We start from the raw sequence: 20,057 nt of genomic DNA, 5'->3' as shown, positions 1-20,057 counted from the left end.
AAATAAAACACTAAACCACAGAGAAAGCATAATAGTGTGGAAGAGTTGTCAGTGGCTATGGCTGTGCCTGCAGATCTTCAGGGGGAAGTGGAGTAGGACGGGTGCCCTACAAGCTCACTGATTTCTTTCAACATTGTTATCTTATAAGGTAGTCAGAATAATATAGAGCATGCAAATAATCCTGGCATTGGAATGCAAAGCTACTCCCTTGGCACAGAATCGCTCTTCTAGGGAGGGAGTTGGGTGCAACGATGTAGGTGCTGCTGCACTTGGGAGGGACAGGTTTACTGATGAGAAGCAGCTGGCCAAGGCAGGAGCCCAGGTAAGCACATCTTTCTGTACTCTACAGGCATTATAGGCAAAGGGTTAATAGTAAACCCAAGTATTCTCCCCAAACCTGAAGTCATTCCAGAGCGAGTAGTAGCCTACCACTTCTTTCATTCCACCTTTTCTTTATTGGCAAATGGGGAGTGAAATAAATATTGTGACCATATGAAATAAATCCAGGTGAGCCTCTATCTATAGCGTTACCGCATGGCAAATTGTTTGAGATGTCAGTTCCGTGGGTGTGTAAAAGCGGTCACATTTGGCTGGTGTCATCAGCTGGCAAGGGGCCGAATGCACTGCTAGCGATCGCTTACTGCTGCGCTCACAAAAGCAATGCCAAGAAGTGCTCACGCAACTGAAGGCCGGGAGGCCGGGTGGGATGTGAGTCAGAGCCTGAGTCAGCTACCCTCCAAAGAGCCAAAAGCTGCTTTATCATGTGTTACTGTCAACGCACTTGAGAAGCACATCCCACTCTAGAGGGACACTGATTACTGCCGGGGAGGGGGATGCAAGAGCAGCCGCTACGCCTTGCTCCCTGGCACCCTGCTAGACAGCGGCTCTGGGCCGCTGTGTGCCAGAGCCGCAGCTACTCTTGGCTTTCCCAGGCTGTGTTTCAGCCCGTTTAAAACCTTCATGTCTTATGGTGGTACAGGTACCCTGGAGTGAGGGATGCTCGGGGGAGCATCTGAGTCTCTCCCAGCTAGGCTGGTGGGCTGAGATGTGGGCTGTCAGCTGCTTCCTAGGAGTGGAAAAATCGTTCTCCTGAAATCACATAAAGCTCAGTGGTCTTACGGTGTGTTTATATGCATTTTAAGTAAAGTGAATCAACCAGAAGTAAAGGATAAAGGGAACAAACGTTGACTTCATCGAGATTTATGACATGTCAAAACCCAGGAGAAAAATTTGCAGTAACGAACTAGCAGATGAAAATAAGTTGCTTTGCATTACTAATGGACTGTTTACATTAAAAAGCCACTATTCCATACTACACAATATCCATACATTATATAATGTCCTTCCTATCTCGGGTGGATAAATAACATTAACACAAAGCCAAGAAGATTTATAGCAAGAATGAATCTCTCTCTATTACTCTTTTCCAGCTAAGTTTCTGTAAGTGTTTCTATCGCGTATGAACTACTTCACTGGCCAAGCTAATTCCCAGAGTAACTCCCTTGGCTCCAGTGGAAGCACTCCACAGATGATTTTGTAGCTGTACACTAAAATAGGTCATACATCGAATAGATGGATGTTCTAAAACAAAGTACTCGTGCTAATTGGCAATGACATCATCCCATCACCCCAGAGCAAAGCGGATTGCTTCTAGCCTCCATTACAGCTATTCCTATCAAATGCCAGTAATTTCTTTCTTTTCTTTTTCTGTTGTTTCTATTCTAAACTAATTAGCTGCTTGAAAATTATTTTTCCTTTCATCTGGAGACAGACGCTACTTCTGCTTGTTTGTAGAGCTACTGGAAGCTAATGTGTCTTTGCTTGTTCTGATAGATGTGCACCGTTGCACTTATGCTGCCTGTCACCTTGCAACTGAGATCTCAAAGCACGTTACCAATATTATGCCTTGTAACACTCAGAAGGTAAACAGGTACTTTTATAGATATTTAATGGAGAAAAGAAGTTAAAACTCTGTCTTGCCTTGAAAACTCTAATGCGCTTAGAGTGCTTGCGTGTTGGGAACGGTCCTTGTACATGCACATACCAGTTGTTCCTTCTGGTGGAAATCTGGTGGACTGTGCACCTAAACGGACTTTGTGCTGCGGGTGAAGGTTACATCAGCACACCGACGGCTTGTGCATGGTCCTGGATCCGCCACAACAAGCTGCTACGTTTCTTCCTAACATGTGTTTCAGATCACTGCAGAATTATCCCATCATCATACAAATGATCAATGCTCTTCTGAATCCAGGAGGGACCCAAATGTAAAGAGAAACTTTGCATATGCACAATTTCAGAGTTTTAAATGGGAGACGCTGCTGAAAGGCTCACAGGACAATCCTGAAACATACTGAGGTGAGAAAAATGTCTTTATAGTTTTAAAATTTCAGATACAATTTTTTTCAGCGAGCTCAGCAGCATTAATCAAGAAGAACAAAAAATCCAAAGGTTGTGTTAATTATGCATGTACAAAAGTTCAGGAAAAGTGGGAAATCTTGAAATTATGAGGAGTTTGATGTTCTATTTAATATTTAATTTCATTGACAACCCCCCAGAATTAACGAAAAGCTAAAATGCGCCTGAACTTTTAAAAAGGCATATGGGCTGACACTAAATATGAACATTTTTGTTCTTAAAGGAATAAAATTGAGAAAATGGCAAGCAATCAGAAACAAAAGTTACATGACACGCCTAACTATTGTATCTATAGTGGCCACTACTACTCCTATTATAATGCACAAGAGAATTTGAAAGCATTTAGATTTGCTTTTTCAGCTGACAATCTGCTGCAGGTGCTGCGCTATTATAAATAACTGTTCAGCTGTTATGCGTCATTGTCTACATCACCATTTTGAACCTGAAGTACAAGCTCTACAACCCATGGGTCAAATCTAAGAAATTGGCTCTTGTTTACAATGTAGTTACTTTCAAGGAAGAAAATACCCAGGAAATCAAACTCACAAAGAACTCTAATTATGCCACTTGTTCCGAGGAGCGGCGTTACGGTTTTACATTCCAACACCGTGTGCACGGGAAACGAAATGCACAACACCTGTTAACAATGCATACGGCAATGAATGCTTGGCGAAAAATTGGTTTCTGATTTTTTTTTTATTATATAGGGTGGGGAGAGAGAAGATTGAGTCCATTTTTTCCACAACCAAATATTATCAACTTAGGGTAATGATTTGCATTTTATTAACATCAGATGAAATCATATAGAGAATTTTTTTGGACTGATACAGAAATAATTATGATTACCATTATTACATGAGCGATAATGGGTTTCATGAATAACAGCAGAAGGTGTAGGTATGACTGGAAAAATGGTTTCTATTATAACCCCCTGCTTCAGCCTCTGATCTTTAGTTCTCATTTGGCATAAAAAAATCTACATGGCTGAGTTCAACTTAAAAAATGCTTTATTTGGATTGCATTAAATTTCTCTATATTTTCAACAAAATAACTTTTCACTGTGGCTGAGAAAAAATATTTCTCTTATATGTATATAAAACATCCAGTTACAGTTTGTACTTCAAAACGTGGCAGAGGCAGTTAAAATTTAAATAGCCATTTATCAAGAGTAATGTCTTTGTTGGCTTGGGTAACAAGGAAAAGGTAGTTACCAAAAAGTCACGCGTGATCCGTGCAATAGTGTAAAAGCAAGAGGTGGACGAAGAATTAGATTGTGCTTGGTAGACCCAGGAGATAAAACTTGAAGTCAGTTTTGTGTAGGAAAGCCTATAATAATCTTTTGAAGCTAAATCTGGTTTTGGAGCTTGATCTTCTTTTCATCAAAGAGAGTTTCAAGATTTACATCAGAGAAGGAAATCACAGTTGAAATAACATCCCTGATCCTCCTTTTTTGGGGCTTTCCATTTTTACTGCATTCAAGTTCTAGTTGCTAATTTTATGAATAAGGAATGGCTCAGCCCTACCATCCTCCTGTAGGCTGGACTCCTCCAAATTTTGCTGTAAACTGATGCGCTGCTGTCCTGCCTGGGTGGCTGCAACGCTGAGTTAAGGGAGCCCCGAGTAGGGATGACGACGGGCGGGGGCATTGCTAGTTCTAAGGAAACCGAAAGGTTGAGGAGAACTGGAAATAACTCATGCAGCCAAACAAAGCCATGTGCTTCTGAAGACAAATGCTTTTACTGCAGGGTTCCCAGGCAAAAAAGGAAGTCGTGGCCTTTACAAAGTATACAAATGGAAGAAATACTTGTACACGAAGTCTGACTCACAGCTCATGTAAAGAATATGACAAACTTCTCAGTCTAATTCATTAACTCTAAATAATGTCCTTTCAAATGCCATCCCCCGAAGCAGTTCCTATTGGAGCTATTTTTTTCTCCTTTTGCCACAGATTGTAAAGAATTATGGGAAATGACAACAGTAGAACCAAAGTTCGATTTTTCACAGATGAGACTACAAAATGCATGGCGTAACATAATCCAGTCAGACAAGTGAGTAAATTATATCTTGGTTGCAACAATGCACCACTTGCTGAATATCAATAAGGATACGTTCCCTTCTTTAGAGTAAAAGTAATATTTGCTGTTAATGTAAATGGTTCCGAATGTCCCTGGCAGTATATGCGCAGATGCCAAACAACATTAAAACTTGAGCAGAATCTCATACGTTTTGTTCGCAAGGAAGAGGAAGACTGGTTCACAGATGTTAAAACAAGGAGGATGATTCATTTACGTTGCTTTACAATAATGAAACTCCATTAACTTCTATCATCTTCCTTCAAATTTTTCTTCAAATAAATGAGAAAAGTATAAGCTCATGTTCAAGTAATGTTGTCAAACAGTGCACTGAGGTTTTCATTCTGTTTCTGAATTTCCTAGGATAAGCATGTGGGTAACTCTGCTCCCTGTGGACCAAATTATGCCATTGTTCTTCAGAACTCAACAGTCACAAGCACCAGCAGTGTATGTCTGGGTCCTCAAGCTGAGGGAAAGACTGGTTGACCTGAGCTGTGCCCCATCTCTGTCCTCGTTTGAATTTTGAGTTCCAAGACACTGAAGAACTCAAGAATGGGGTAGACTGGATTAGCCTAATGAGACTTTCACTCTCCAAGAAGCTAATTTTAGATTCTGCCTCAACTAAATCAACAAATTACTTTAATAAATATCTTACAGAAGCATTTGACCCCATTTCTAGAAGAAACCCATGAGCGTTCCATATGACATCACAGGCAGAGCTGGTGTGCAGTTAGCGATATTCTTAGCACAAATATATGTGCTGGCCCCAGGTCCTCTGCTCAATGAGTTTTATTTTTACTAGGAGTAATATACTTAAGCTCTCTAGAGCTCTGCAAATTCATTTTTTACATGCAACTACATAATCTTTTTGGAGTGAATATGGACATTAACTCCTCCTTGCAACTCTCCATAAACATCTGCTTGCACAGCAGATATTTCAAATTCAGAATCCAGGAAGGAAAGTGCTCCCAGGACTGATTACTGAGTTATATACCCTTTTATTTTAATGTACTCTGCCAAGATGAGTCCATAACCTCAAATAAGTCAGGGAAGAAAAGGGGAAGGGCAATAACAAACAACTTCATCGTAATTTTAACCATATTGCCTAGTGATCACAGAATAACCTTTATGCTTAGCTATTTAAGGAGACTGCATGGACACATTCTTCCTGAGGGTGCTCATCCACTCATTGGGATTTGTACTCTCTGATTCCAAGTACACAAGGAGAAGACACATGTGCCATCTACCCCAATTTGTTACTTGGTTCTGGTGGCAGGGACACTTAGGAAATTTTGCTCAGCTGCACAGTGACAAATTTCACTCTCTTGAATAGACCTCACTCTGCAAAGTGGAGACCAACTTGCCATGCTGACCCTCCAGGTATTGCTGCTATAGTTGTGGTCCCGCTTGAAGGCATCACTTAAACATTACGTTATGTCCCAGTAATTCAGGCTTGCCAGTCCATATTAAATAAGTAAATACATATTAAGACACCTTGGAAGCTGTTTATGTAGTCCAACAAGCAAACTGTTCACAAATGTACAAAGAAAAAATATGGTCAATTTAAACTGGAAATGGTGACAAGCTTAAAGTTGCACGCAGATCCAGGCTGGCATAAAAGTCACAGGGCATTTTTTTTCAAAAGATGGTTTTGTAAGCTCCAGTACACGAGCCAACTTGTGTCTTGGGTAATTATAGTCTCTTTATTGAAAATCCCCCTGTAATTTCAGCTGGATGTATTTTCTAACTTACTGCTCTAAATTGTTATATGTTATTCTAAAAGCTGGTTAACATCGTATGAAGAAGGTGGCAAAAAATCAATAGAGCTTCCCAACAAAGACATGAAAGAAGTAAAATAAGAAATCTCTGAAAGAAGTGATGTTCCCATTTGGGGGCAAAAGGGCAAGGACAATGGAATCAGTGAACTTATATTCTTTCTCAGGCTTTGCTATGTTATTAAGATGTAATAATGGTTTCAGGCTCTTACTTGACACAGTTGTGCCTACCTATCTTCTTCGGTCTGCCAACAGAATGAAACAATAGTTCAAACTGAAAACTCAAGTTTTGACAATCAAAATGAAATTTGAAGACAGTTTGCCCAAAAGACAAATGTCTTGGCTTTTGCATGGAGTTTAATATTCTAGTTCGTGCAAACTTGTTACGATTAATGGTAGTTTATATCTTTAGGAAAGACATAGGGGAGATGGGAATCTGAGCTCAAAAGGTAGTCTGAAGAAAGCATACATATGTCTTATATAAAAACAATACCTACATATATGTTTAATATATTTTTATATAATAAATACATGTAAAATTGTATTTAACAACTTTTATCTCTGTTTTCCATATATCTGGTTGTTTAATTTGGGTTATTCCTTCTGGTAATTTTCCTTACTACATTAATTGGTGTGTTCTGTACTGAACAGCATGTCCCCCTGAAGAATATAGCTCTCAGTCAGTGAAATGGTGCTTTCCTACATGCTCTCAATAAACCCAAAGACCTAAATTAAGCTTATGTTACATTATTTGTTCGGTCATTGGCACCAGTATACTCATGGCTGTGTAAGACTTAGAAAGTCAGTTTCTGTCCCGAGGGGCTTAGAGTCACTCAATGGTCAGCGCTGTTCGTTTTGTCTCATCTTGAGTTTGGGAATGCTTAGTAGGTTGTTCCGCTCTGGATGCTGGCTGTGAGGAGTCCCTCAGACCTACAGAGACTTGGGTTGTGTTTTAGCAATGGGTGAGCCTTGGGGGTAGGTAGTCTGAAACAGCTGCGCCCTAAGTTATCCGTATTGCTTTATCTTATGCATCAGGTCTCATAGTTTAGATTCCTGAACTGAAAGATACTTAGAGGGGAGAAAATCCTAAGCTTTCTTTGTTCATACTGATAGCATACTGCAATGTTATATGCACGTTTACAGCACTCCTACGATGTAATACATAGTAAGGGACTGCCTCGAACTACTGGGTTAAATACATTCATATTTCTTACTGAAGTTCTTGTTGGCAGGAAAAAGTACAGGTCCCCTGGAGATGGACTACATGTCCTTTTAAGTCTTTTCTACCGAATATCTAGGATTTCTATGAAACTCAGTTCAATTTCTTGGCACTGGATATAGCAGTCTTTTGGCTTAGATCAAGAATAAAATCAATCTAATATTTGCTTTTATCCTCCATTGAGCCACTTCTCTTTAGGGGGAGAGGATAATGGAATCATTATTAGAGTACATGTTTTACTTCTTTCATTTCTCTGGATGTGTATTGTTTTGAATAATTGAAAATATACAATTTACTAAATTTAACTTGTCCTTTCTTATTGCTTGGCCAAGTACTAACATTACGAGTCTCTCAAAATCACTATCAAATCACATGGAAATTTTGCCTACCTATTAATTAAATAGACAGGGAGAGATTCTGAGCTAGATTGTATTGAAGAATGGTGGTGAGCTCAAAGCAGCAGCATCTCTCCCCAAATAACTCAGGACTCTGTCCATCCTGCCCTGATACACTGAAGCAGTTACCCTCTTGTACTCAGATCTTACTTTAATTGGATATTGCCTGAGAAATGGCAGAACTATCTTTTTGTTTTAAAAACAAGTTTCTCTGACAACCTGGGATTTATGTATTTATTTTTCCAGTGCACAACCGTGCCCTGAATTTTTCTCTGAAGATACATGGTATGTAAAACAGAAGAACACTCCCTAGAGGGAATACTGTTCCCTGGATCGAGTATCTGTGATGAATGTTGTAAAGGAGCCAGGAGAGGATGATTAATTACTATGTTAATGCACCTATGTACAATAATGCGTGACTTGTTATTAAGAGCCATGTAGGACTAATGTACTGTTGCTTTCACAAATTATCCATTTGTTACTAAGAGGGTGTTGCGGTTTAACCCCAGCCGGCGACTGAGCACCAACGCAGCCACTCACTCACTCCACCCTGTGAAGGGGATGGGGGAGAAAATCAGAGGTGAGAAAATTCATGGGTTGAGGTAAAGGCGGTTTAATAAAATAATAGTAATACTACTAATAATGGAATATACAAAGCAAGCAATGCATGATGCAATTGCTCATTACCCGCCGACCAATGCCCAGCTGGTCCCCCAGCAGCAGCCCCCCAGCCAGCTTTCAGCTAGTTTATATACTGAGCATGACGTTGTATGATAAGAAATATCCCTTGGGTCAGTTGGGGTCAGCTGTCCCGGCCGTGCCCCCTCCCAGCTGCTTGCGCACCCCCAGCCCTTCTCAGCCAGCAGAGCATGGGAAGCTGAAAAGTCCTTGACCAGTGTAAGCGCTGCTCGGCAACACCTAAAACATCAGTGTGTTCTCAACATTATTCTCATGCTAAATCCAAAACACAGCACTGTACCGGCTACTGGGAAGAAACTCCATCCCAGCTGAAACCAGGACAGTATTGACCCCTTATTCTATACCATCTATGCCATGTCCAGGTCCCACATGTTCCGATACATTCCAATTAATCACCACCACTTTTCCTGCCTTTTAATATACACACACAGATCACTCCCTTAGTCTGTGGGCCATCCCTATAAAATGTTCACTGTGTTCATTTAGTCCATGGCTTTGCGTTCCAGATGTCATAACAGGAGAGGTGGTGTGCGGTGTTGGGTTGTTGCATGCTGAAGCCAGTTCTTGTTCCGTTATTGCTTTACTTTGCTTGGTTTTCATGAAAGTTCATTCTCCATTAACCTGGGTGATTCTCACTGTAATACCACTGACATGGCACACAGCCACTATAGAAGTGATGAGATATAAAATTATATAGCAATTAATATCATGCAATTTAATTTATTGGCTATTCTCATGCACAATCAAATCCCCTTGAGGTACCCATCGGACTTCCCCACCCTCCCGCATCACCCACCAAGTGCACCCAGGTCCTCGAGCAAAGGCAATACCATGAATGGCTTTGCCTTTGCCCGGGACAGAAATAACCCAGACTGTTTTCCCCAGCATATTCTTTACGTGCAGTACAGGGACTCTATCCCCTTCCACAGGACATAAGGGTTCTGACAGGGAAGGGCCAGCCCGACTGGCAGATCCCCTCGTGTTGACTAACCAGGTGGCTTTTGCTAAATGTGTATCCCAGTGCTTGAATGTCCCACCCCCCACTGCTCTCATTGTAGTTTTTAACAGTCCATTGTACCGTTGGATTTTCCCAGAGGCTGGTGCGTGACAGGGGGTGTGATACACCCACTCAATGCCGTGCTCTTTGGCCCAGGTGTCTAGGAGGTTGTTTCAGAAATGAGTCCCCTTGTCTGACTCAATTCTCTCTGGGGTGCCGTGTCGCCACAGGACTTGTTTTTCCAGGCCCAGGATAGCGTTCCGGGCGGTGGCGTGGGGCACAGGGTATGCTTCCAGCCAGGCAGTGGTTGCTTTCACCATGGTGAGCACATGGCACTTGCCTTGGCAGGTTTGTGGGAGTGTGATATAGTCAATCTGCCAAGCCTGCCCATGTTTGTATTTCAGCCATCGCCCTCCATACTACAGAGGCTTTACCCACTTGGTCTGTTTTATTGCAGCGCACGTTTCACGTTCATGGAAATGAACGAACCCTGCCAGGGCTGAGTGTAAGTGGGCCATGTGGTTATCTTTAACAGGCTAGAGGTGGCCCAGGCACCATGAGCTCAAAAGCTTTAATCACAGATGGAAAGAAGAGGAGGACAGTGTTCACTCTGAGCTACTCATGGGCTGGGTGATACTGGCCTTGGCAACACAACCTCAGAAATCTGACCTCTGGTTGCTTCTCAGGTAAGTAGAAGAGCACTTATTGTGTGTAACACTGTGTAAGGCCCGATTTTCAAATACGGTCTGTCTAAATTACACATGCTGGAACTGACACTTCCAGGGAACTTTTGCATCTGACACAGCTACATCAGTGGAGAGGAAGGAGCTCTGCAGCAGGAGCTGTTCTCCTCTGACCCGGCGTGTCTGTGACCATTAGCAATCACAGAAAAGCTACCGTGGTTACCTGTAGTAGGAAAGGATTAGACCAGAGTTTAAAGTTCACCAGTTCTGTGATCAAATGTGCATACAAATGTAGGTTTTGTAAACATGGAGGATCCACATAAAATTAGAAGGAGTGGCTTAACACTACTGTTCAATCTTTTTTCTTGGTATCTTTTTTTAAATCTAACCTTTGTGACAATGACTATCTAAAAAATTATATTGAAAAGTAGGAAGTTTAGGAACTCACTTCTGGAAATGTGGGCTGAGCTTCAATCAGTGCTCAGCTTCATTCAACCTGCTCAGTGCAGGTTTTGTGTAAGGAAGAATACAGTCCTTTAATATTGAGTAAGAGAAATTGAATTAACTCCTTCTGAGGGCTTTGAGCCTCCATGCCTTTCAAATTGAAAACGCTCGTGGAAGTCAGTGGACATCTTCAGTACCAGAGGAATGCAAAGTCCAAAATCTACCTGTTATCGACTAGATAACATCAGAATGAATGTATACTGTGTTATATTGCATCCAAATATCACATTTAATTCCCCAGTTTTTACACCATACTGTGTGCGGTGCTTGCAGCTCTGAATAATGTTCTTATTTGGTTAGATTTATATACACAGTAAAAGGGGAAGTAACTGCAGCTGTACTGCTGTCAGCTATAGAGCATGGCACAAATTGTAGGAATTCACAGTGTGGGCTCTACACAGAGCTAAGCAATTCTTTAAAATACTATGAATAATTCTACAAAACACTGCAGGATCCAGCTCTCTGAACCTCATTCAAACAGATTTCTGACTCCTTTTGGAAGCGCAACTGGGGTACATGTGTCAGTGAGGGTCAGGGTGTTTGAGCAGGAAGAGGAGTTACGTACATGTTGAATCTCAAACTATAAATTGGAATCCTAGTGGGTAATGGGCAGTTTCTCCTCTTTTGTGACCCAGCTAAGACACAGGTACTGTATTTAGTGGTTTGCACATTTTAAGAAACTGATGATGACAACCTTCAGAAAGTTGCAAACTGCTCAGAAACAGTAGCAGACCTTGAAACAGCTGCAGAAATCCCAGGAGGTCTTTGCTTTATGTGGGGCACTGCAAAGAAATTGTTTTGTCATACCGGCTCCCTCAGCACATCAATAAACTTTGCAAAATAAGTTAGCTTTTTCTTTGTTCTCATTACTGTTCACTCACCAAATGCTTGCATTTTACCTGATCTTGCAGGTAAGTGCCATTACTCTGAATTGTTGCTGCTGCTGTGAGTCTGCATGCAACACAAATCTGACAGAGAAAATGTTTCAGCATAGCTTAGTTTATTAGTCTTCCAATTTAAAAAAAAAAAAGAAAAAAGAATAGGACAAAGAGAAGAAACAAGACATACTGATGTATATTGTAATGAAAATGCACTTCAGTCTCTTCTTCCACTTACTGTAGTTTGTAAATTTTTCTTAAATTGTACATAAAATATGAACATTTAAGGACACGTTCTTAGCTGGAGTTACTCTGTACCCCTCCATTGGTCCCAACAGATGTGCTGATTTATGTCTTCTGACATCTGAGCTATAGTAATTGGTGTTGCCATTGTTGGGCTGTATTTAGGTTTAGGTATTTAGTTCAAATGTGGTTTTCAAGAAGCTGAAAACGTTGGGATGTCGTTAGGCTAAGTGCACGTATAACTGCATGATCTATCCTCACGACTGTTATTCAAACAATGCTTACAGTAGTTATTGGCACTATTTGGATTAGGAAAATGGTTAAGATCTAAACTAAAGCGGGCACGGAAACATTGCTTCATGGTGCATGATGTTGCTGTGCCAGTGCTCATAAAGTCTCTCCATGCAGGCCTTGAGGCGGCAGTCACTGGATGGGGAAGGCAGACGTGGGCATCGGCCCCGTGGTAGCACAGGCATCGGTGCGCAGGAGAGCCTTGGGCCTCCTCTGCCGCCTTCTCGCCGGGATTGGTCTTCTCACAGGCTCCATGGCACTGTTTTTAAGTGTGCCATGTCATTATGCTCCTGTGCCCTCCTTACAAACACCACCCATAGTGTTTGCTGCGTGAACTGCCCAGTTCGCCAAAGCTAGTGTGACAGTGAGCGGCTGGACACACCGCGAAGAACCGAGAGGATCCATTAGGCAGACGGACCCCTCACCACGCAGGCTCCTTTGCGAGCGACACCCCACGGGCACCCGAAGGAGCACCGAGGGCGCTCGCCAAGGAGCCAAGATGGCGCCCGGCCAGGCGGAGGGCAGGCGACTGGCTCCCGGGGAGGAGCCCCGCGCCCGCCAACCGCCCGGCCCCGCCCCGTTCCCCGGGCGACGGCGACGCCGGGCCGCGGGCAGCATGGCGGCGGCGGCGGGGCAGGTACTCCCCTCCGCGGCCGTCGTCCGGCGGCGGGCCCGGGGTCCCGCCCGGCCCCGTCCGTTCTACCGGCGGCAGCTCCTCCCGCCGGACCGGGGCCGCTGAGGGGGGCCGCGGCGATGGTGCAGCCGGGGTTGCGGGGGCAGGGCAGGGCAGGGCTGGGGTGGCGGTGGTGCCTCGGCGCTTTCGCACCCTCTCTTTTTATGTGTTTGTTTTTGGTTTTTTTTAATTTTATTTTAAATGTCTTCGCTGAGCTCCAGAGAAGGTAAAAGGGTGGGGTGTTAGAAATGTAGCGTGGGCACGCGCACCTGCATAACCGTCGTCCCCAAGAGAACTTAGGGCAGAGCCACCCACCTGCGCGCCTCCCGCCGCCCTCGCCGGTGGTCGGTCGGTTGGCTACAGGGTCTCGGGTTTAGGCTGTTTCTTGACTTCTTCCTGGTGGTAGGAACCTCCTAAATTCTGATTGCTGAGGGAAACGTGTACAGTTTCCTTTCAAAGAGCTCCAAGGGGGTGGAAGCAAGCTCACACCGTGCTGCCAGCAGCATCGCGATTGTATTCCTCATCTTTCGTTGCTTTAGGTAGCCAGAGTGCTCTAGAGGATTTCACAAATCCACATTGTTCTCCTCAATATTTGCTTTTTTCCTTGTGTTTGGCCTCCTCGGTTTTTGGGTTATTTTTTTCTTTTATTTTTTTGCATTGCAGTTTTTGACTTGGTTGACAGAGGTGTGATTTCTGACAGTCAGGCAACTCATCTCATGTTGTGTGTCAGGAGAAATAAAAGAATACAAGTTATTCCTCCCAAGGATGCGTGAGGTGTTGCCTCAGCTCAGAATTTCTCCCTCAAGCCTTTCTGTGTAGCTGTAGCTACTACGAGATAATTTTCTTCTGGTTGAACTGCTTTGTTGTCTTAGATGGCCGAGAAGTTACTGTGGCTGCTGTGGAGGTGATTAACTGCTTTCAGCCAGTGTAAGTGTTGCGTCTGTTGGCACAAAGCTACCCTAGCCATGGTCGGTACAAAAGCTTAACGTTTAGGTTTCCTGAAATAAATAAATCCTCTTCCATGTGAAATGTATTACCACGTATTCTAAATGCTTTATGAAAAATATATGCGTCTTTCACAGCGTTCTCTGTTAGTGTTCTCTGTAAATATTTTGGCAGTTGGAACAGCGTAGCGCTGGGGTAATGCAGTCAGATCGTAGTAAAGGATACAAGGTGTACTGTGTGGGAAACGACAGCCTGTCAAAAATATATTGTACATCCATTTGAAATGTACCGCTGAAATTTTATTCTTTTTTACTTCATGGCTTTATAAAAGGTGTATTTAGAGGAATTCAGAGAACATTTTTTTTCCCGCGTATTTTCTGTTTCCTATGTATTGAACGTTGTTCTACACACGATAGCTTACCGTTGTGATACTTCCTACTATCCTTTATGATTCATTTTTATTGTAAACTCTGTGGAATTGTGCATTTTTATGAATTATAAAGTCTTCAGTTTTGGCTGAAGCTAGATTTGCATGGTCTAGACATCAGCTGTAGGGAACACTGTATTCTGCCACTATTTTTGTTATATTGTTTCTTAGATCTTGAAACAATTCCTTCTGATTTAAATTGAATATTTTCATAAATGTTCAGACTTGTAATTACTTTCAGCAGAAAGCATATTAGAAAGTCTCAATCCTGATTTTAGCAAGTCTTACTGCTGCTTTATTTTTAACCATGTTTTTTCTAATAAGTAGTCTGCAGCTGTGAAAACATCACTAAAGCTTAGTGTCATAATACATTTGGCCATCCATAAATCTTTACGTTTGGATTGCATGAAATTTTTGAAACATATTTTGTTATTAAAAGGGCACTATCAGGATCTGTTGTTTATAACAGTCCTCTGAAAGCTTTCCTTCACTCTAGGTTTTACCTTTTGCATTTGACATATCTGCTTATTTCTCTTTTGAATATAGCTGAAATTAGTGTTACTATTTTTGTTTCCTTATTTGTTTGACAACAAAAGAAATATTATGACTAAAAATAGCAACTATTGGTTTTAACTTCCCACTGTGGGAGGGGACAAGCGGGGCTTTTCTAAAACAAACAGGAACAGTGAATGCATTTCTGTTTCTGCCTTAACTATTTATGTAGACAGCTTCAAGATTTTCTGCTTCTGCTGAAGTATTTGACAGCTTGATAACAAAATGCGTATAATAATACAAATAACAGACTGTGTTGCTGGTGTGGGGGTTTTTTTCATTCCCATTTTGATTAAAGTTGTAACTGATACGCAACGCTCTTTCAGGGTACATCTGTACTGCTGTCAGCAGTATCGCTCAGACGGAGGTAGCTGAGCTAGCTTTAAATGAACTAGCTCGGGTACTGGAAACTATCTAGCTCTGGCAGTAGAGTTTAGCCCAGTCTAATTTCCCTGTTGGAGTGAGGACAGGAGGATCTCGGGTTCCTTACAATTCAGGTGTTTGCTATCATTTAAGGGAGCTGGTAAACTATTCTTTTGTGAGCATATTTTTGAAAGTCATGATTTTACAAAGCATGGTGTTATATTGCCAAACAAAGGCAAATAAGTAACATCTTCAGCCACTGCGGAGGGCTCATCCCAGAGAATGAGCTTATTGTCCTTCAGGAACACTGGTGCTAATTGCCATTGTTGTGTTTCCAGGTTTTGCCGCTCTGGAAAGGCCCTCACCAAAACTGCAGACATGCGGCATTTTTTCTAGCCAGGGATGACTCACTTGGGGTTTGGGTTTTTGGCAGAATGTTCTTCCCCTCGCCCCAAAACACAGAGGGTTTTTGTAATTTGCTATTTAACTATATCACTCTTCTGCTAATATTTTCTGCTTCATGGTGGTTTGTGAACACTGGCCGAGAGATTCAAGGAAGATGTTATCCTTTTGGTTTAGAATATCTGATTTGGTGTTTTGATCTGATGCTGTTGACAAGGAGTGCCCAAAGCATTTGGAGTGATGTATTGAACAGCCAGAAACATATTATACATTCAGAACAGCTAAAAATTCTTTGAAGGAAAAGAAAACAGCAACAAATAATTCTCTAATAGTAGTCTGTATTTCAGTAGGTTGAGTCTACTGCTGGGAGTATTGAGAGGATTGGTTTGGGGTTCTTTTCCCAACACGTGAGGACAATGTTACCAGAATTAACTCACCTTGGATTACCTCAGCAAGTCACTACAGTTTACAGTAAAATGAGCAGTAAATTCTTTGACATCAGTCAACAGATATAGAAGATAACTTCTTTTTGAATTTTCAGTGGTGGTTAAAGACAGCAATCAAAAGACAAAACAGTATGCAGTCAAAATAATTGTAAGATTTTAGTCGTGTGTGTGGAGGTTCAGCCCAACCAGAAACTTTCCACAGATATGGGATTGTTCAAATGATTTGTGGACTTTCACTACTTTTTTAAATTACAGAAACATCAATAATTTTAAAAATTAGTTTTCTAAGTTATGTACTTTCTCTCCCATAGTTCCTCATCAGTCATTTGGAACCCTATTTCTTTTTAACTGATCCTTGTGCTTGTTGTAATGGACAGCGGTGCCACAAATCCTTATCTTGAGCGGGAACAAAGATAGTAGTGTACTGGTGAGGGGTGTTGCTGCTGGGAATATCGTTAGAGATGCTGGGTGATGAAACAGAGAAATGGGAAGCATTCGCCTTGCCATGTAAACTGCTGGATTTGGATGTGCAGATTACAGAGCCTTATTTGCAATATTGAGTTACAACAGCTTGAATATCTCTTGAGTTTAGACTGCAAACTTCTGTTGTTAAAGAATATGCTTCTAATGCTAAAGGACCTTTAAATGCGTTAAAATGTGTTCACATGTGTTGAAAGAGATTATATGTGACTGAGTGCAAGGCACCTAGAGTTATTTTTAAATACAGTTTTGTAATCTTCTGTAGTTTACATATTGCTATAATACAACACTACATACTAAGACTTCGGCAAATTTTCCCAGAGGCCCTTCTTGCTGTTTGAAATTTGGAGAATGAGATGAGGCTTAGCATCAGCACATTAAGTGTGCTGGGCCTGACAGTGCGATGTGGGTTAAAAAGTTTCATGCTGTAGTAAGCCAGGTACATACTGAAGGCAGGAGAAAATTCCTTCTTGGACGAGCTTTTTCTGACATGGTGGATGTTGCCTGATCCTTTTCAAGAAGCAGTGAGGAATTAGTTTGGGTAAGATTCTTGGGAGTTCAGGTAAAAAGTTGCTTTCCAAAAAACTTTTTGCCTACTAACCTCTTTGTTACAGCACGAGATATAAGCAGTGGGAGGAAAGAAGGCTTTTGATGCACCTCTGTTTACAGGGCTATTGCGGTGATCTTGAATGGTGCAGGACTGTTGTACAGGTAGTTGAGAGTGTTATGGGAGAGCCTTTGTTCTTACTCACACCTGGCCTGTAACCACAGAGGAGAACCTGGAAGATGGCCTGATAAGAACAAAACAACCGTGCCTTGAACCTTCTTATGCTTTTCTTTCTGATGCAGTGCTAAATTCCTCATGCTATTCTGGGGTGATACCTGTAAAAGGTTAACATTTTGCTTTGTAAAGAAGTGTGGTCGGTAAGGGTTTGACTGACTGACCGGCAGTATGCCATTTATATAATGGTGCAAAAATACATAGTGAAGTATCCTATGTGTTGGACATCGTGAGAGGAAGAGATGAACTGGTATTAATTCAGTTTCTAAAACATCAATATCAGTTATTCTTTTAATTCAGCTCTCACTACTTCTAAACAATTTCTTGTGCAACAAGTTTCTAACACCACTGGTCACTTCAGGAAAGCATTAATGTTTTTCCTAATTATTAAAAAATATATTTCAATATTGTATAGTATTAGCATGTTGAGCTATTCATTCTTTTTTTTTTTTTTCCTTGCTAGGGCGTGCAGCTTCAATTATAGCAATATTACTGAGTGTAGAATTACTTCCTTTTATACTGCCTGAATTATTGCTAATGGAAACAAAAGCAAACTAACGTCATGCTGCTAACTATGTGAAGGAAGCCTTCATTTACTTCATTACCATTGTTCTGATGAGACGTTGTATCTGAGACTAACACCTTTACAGCTGGGAACATAATTTTTTAGAACATAATTTTTTATATTAAAGTATGTGTGAAAGTACTCTGTCCGCTGAATGTTCTTTGTTGCTCTCAGTCTTGTTTCATCAGTCTTGAATGTTGCAATGCAGCTGGTCCCAGAGTTTTAAGTATATCTTGCAGTTTGGCAGCAGCAGGGGGAGTAGTGTAGCTTTATTTGGGGGCTCTCCTTGACCAATGCTAGAGTTAGTTAATTATTAGCCCAGAACAATGCTCTTCAGGCTCAAAAATCAGCTCATGTTACAAAATCTTCCACTTTCTCTCTCCTCTCTCTCTCTCTTTCTCTCTCTCTCTCTCTCTCTCTGTCTCTACGTGAGCTACAAACATTATTCTGCAAGCCTTGCCTTGCTGCACTTTTATAAAGCCCGAGTCCCACAGATGTAGAAGTGTACCTGCTACGAGTAAATTATGATCAGTTTTTACTCGGACTTCTTTGTGTCCCGGTGCAGAAGCAGGTCAGGGCAATTAGACTGACAGTCACGAGACTGGAAGAGATCTCTGGGACATGAGCTGGTTCAGCTGCCTGCTCAAAGCTGGGCCGGAGCTGAATGTGGACCAGGGCTTTGTCCTGTTCAGTCTTGAAAACCTGCAAGGGTGGAGATTCTTGCTTCTTTCTGGGTAACTTTTTCTAATGCTTAATTATCTTCATAGTGAAATGTTTTTCCTTATGCTAATGAATTGTAGGTCCCTTCCAACTGAAATATTCTGTTCTGTTCTATTCTAATGACCATTGGCCCCTGTTCCCTGCACCTCTGGAAAGAGTCTGGCTTGTCTCACATTTTATAATGTGCTTTGACACCTTACTTTGTCACCTACATGTTCTGTTGTAAAATCAGAGGTTTTTCCCACTGTTCTCTTTATTTCATAGATTTCTTACTGATGTCTTTAGTCAAATGTTTTTTATCAGTGACACCCACTAAATAAAATATTATCAAGTGTTCCTATTTTTTGTAAGACCATTGCATTGTTGGTTCATGCTCAGTTTGTTGTCCCCTGTAACATGTATTTCCTATAAGGAACTGTATTACTAATAGACGTTCTCTGAAACAGCGTCAGATCCTTAGATGAGTATCAGTGTGTTGCAGCAAACATCTTGGATGTTTTTTTTTTGCTGGGGAAGGAGTCACTGTAGACAGCAAATTTGAAAATGCAATCAAGTACAGGGTGAAGAGCAAATAGCACGGTAATGTGTATGTGTACTCATAATATCTTAAACAGAAACTGATTTAAAAATTTAATTACTGTGCAATCAAGTATCATGTTGGTCAAATCTAGATTCATGGATTTTTTTTTTGCCTCTTTATATTTCTATTGTTTTTACTTGCAAGTTAATTTAATCTTGTGCTGCACATAATATATCAGTATGTTCCCACATGAATTTAAGATAAAAATATTATTTTCCATGTATCTGCCTAGCTTTTCTCTAGTGCAAATGTGTTAGGGTATTGTGTTGCTGCCATGTAATTATAGCTGTGTTAGATTTTTGGCATTGGCTGAATTAATCCCTTGCATACTTCTTCAAAATAAAAATGTTGTTTGGATAAGTTACTGACATAATAAAATAAACCTTTTAAAATTATATTCATATACACATATGTGTGTAGGACGAAGACCAAGATCAGGATGCCATAGGTGGAAAGAAGATTATTAATCGGACATTTCTTTCTCTTTCCCAAATTACTGCTTTGTCGGAGCAAAATGTAGAAGGACTTCAAAAGTAAGTGGGCAATGATAACAATGCTAGAACCAATATAATAAAATGAAATTAAAAGTATAGACCATTTGTGATGTTTGTATCATTAGTCTTTAATTGTTCAGTTAAATCATTGATATTTAATATGATTCATGAAAGATAGGAAGAAATACTGCTGATCTCAGATCTACTTTGTTTTATTGTATTTCTTATATCTCTTGATTTTTCTTTGACTCCTCTTTTTTTTTCCACTGATATTTCATATTAATATGGTTTCTCCGTTTACAATAGTATTAAATACGCTATAAATTAAATACTAATATGTAAACTAGAACAGGCCAACAGTGAGGGTTTTCTTGTAAGTAACTTTTTTGCTGACACATTTAAGTTTCTGTACTGTAACAGGAGTTATTGAAAAATCAGAAAGGTTTTACAAGTTCAGA

The 20,057-nt window shown here is 41.0% G+C and overlaps 1 protein-coding gene and 1 long non-coding RNA gene across 4 annotated transcripts in view; both read left to right on the top strand.

Moving 5' to 3' along the window:
* LOC142064525 (uncharacterized) overlaps positions 1-5,263 on the top strand; it is a 78,630-nt gene extending 73,367 nt beyond the window's left edge. The window contains exons 2-3 of the long non-coding RNA XR_012663140.1: positions 2,196-2,355; positions 4,851-5,263. This is a non-coding gene — a long non-coding RNA (uncharacterized LOC142064525). The remainder of the gene's footprint in view (positions 1-2,195; positions 2,356-4,850) is intronic.
* CABCOCO1 (ciliary associated calcium binding coiled-coil 1) overlaps positions 1-20,057 on the top strand; it is a 238,680-nt gene that overhangs the window by 172,106 nt on the left and 46,517 nt on the right. For all 3 annotated transcript variants that reach the window (XM_075109607.1, XM_075109606.1, XM_075109609.1), the window contains one exon: positions 19,526-19,638. In XM_075109607.1, the coding sequence (XP_074965708.1) occupies positions 19,526-19,638 (113 nt within the window). The remainder of the gene's footprint in view (positions 1-19,525; positions 19,639-20,057) is intronic.

This window comes from Phalacrocorax aristotelis, chromosome 14, assembly GCF_949628215.1.
Source record: "Phalacrocorax aristotelis chromosome 14, bGulAri2.1, whole genome shotgun sequence".
In the NCBI taxonomy this organism is placed as follows: Eukaryota; Metazoa; Chordata; class Aves; order Suliformes; family Phalacrocoracidae; genus Phalacrocorax; species Phalacrocorax aristotelis.
Note: the sequence above shows the minus strand (reverse complement) of the source record. Positions and strands in the feature narration are given on the sequence as shown.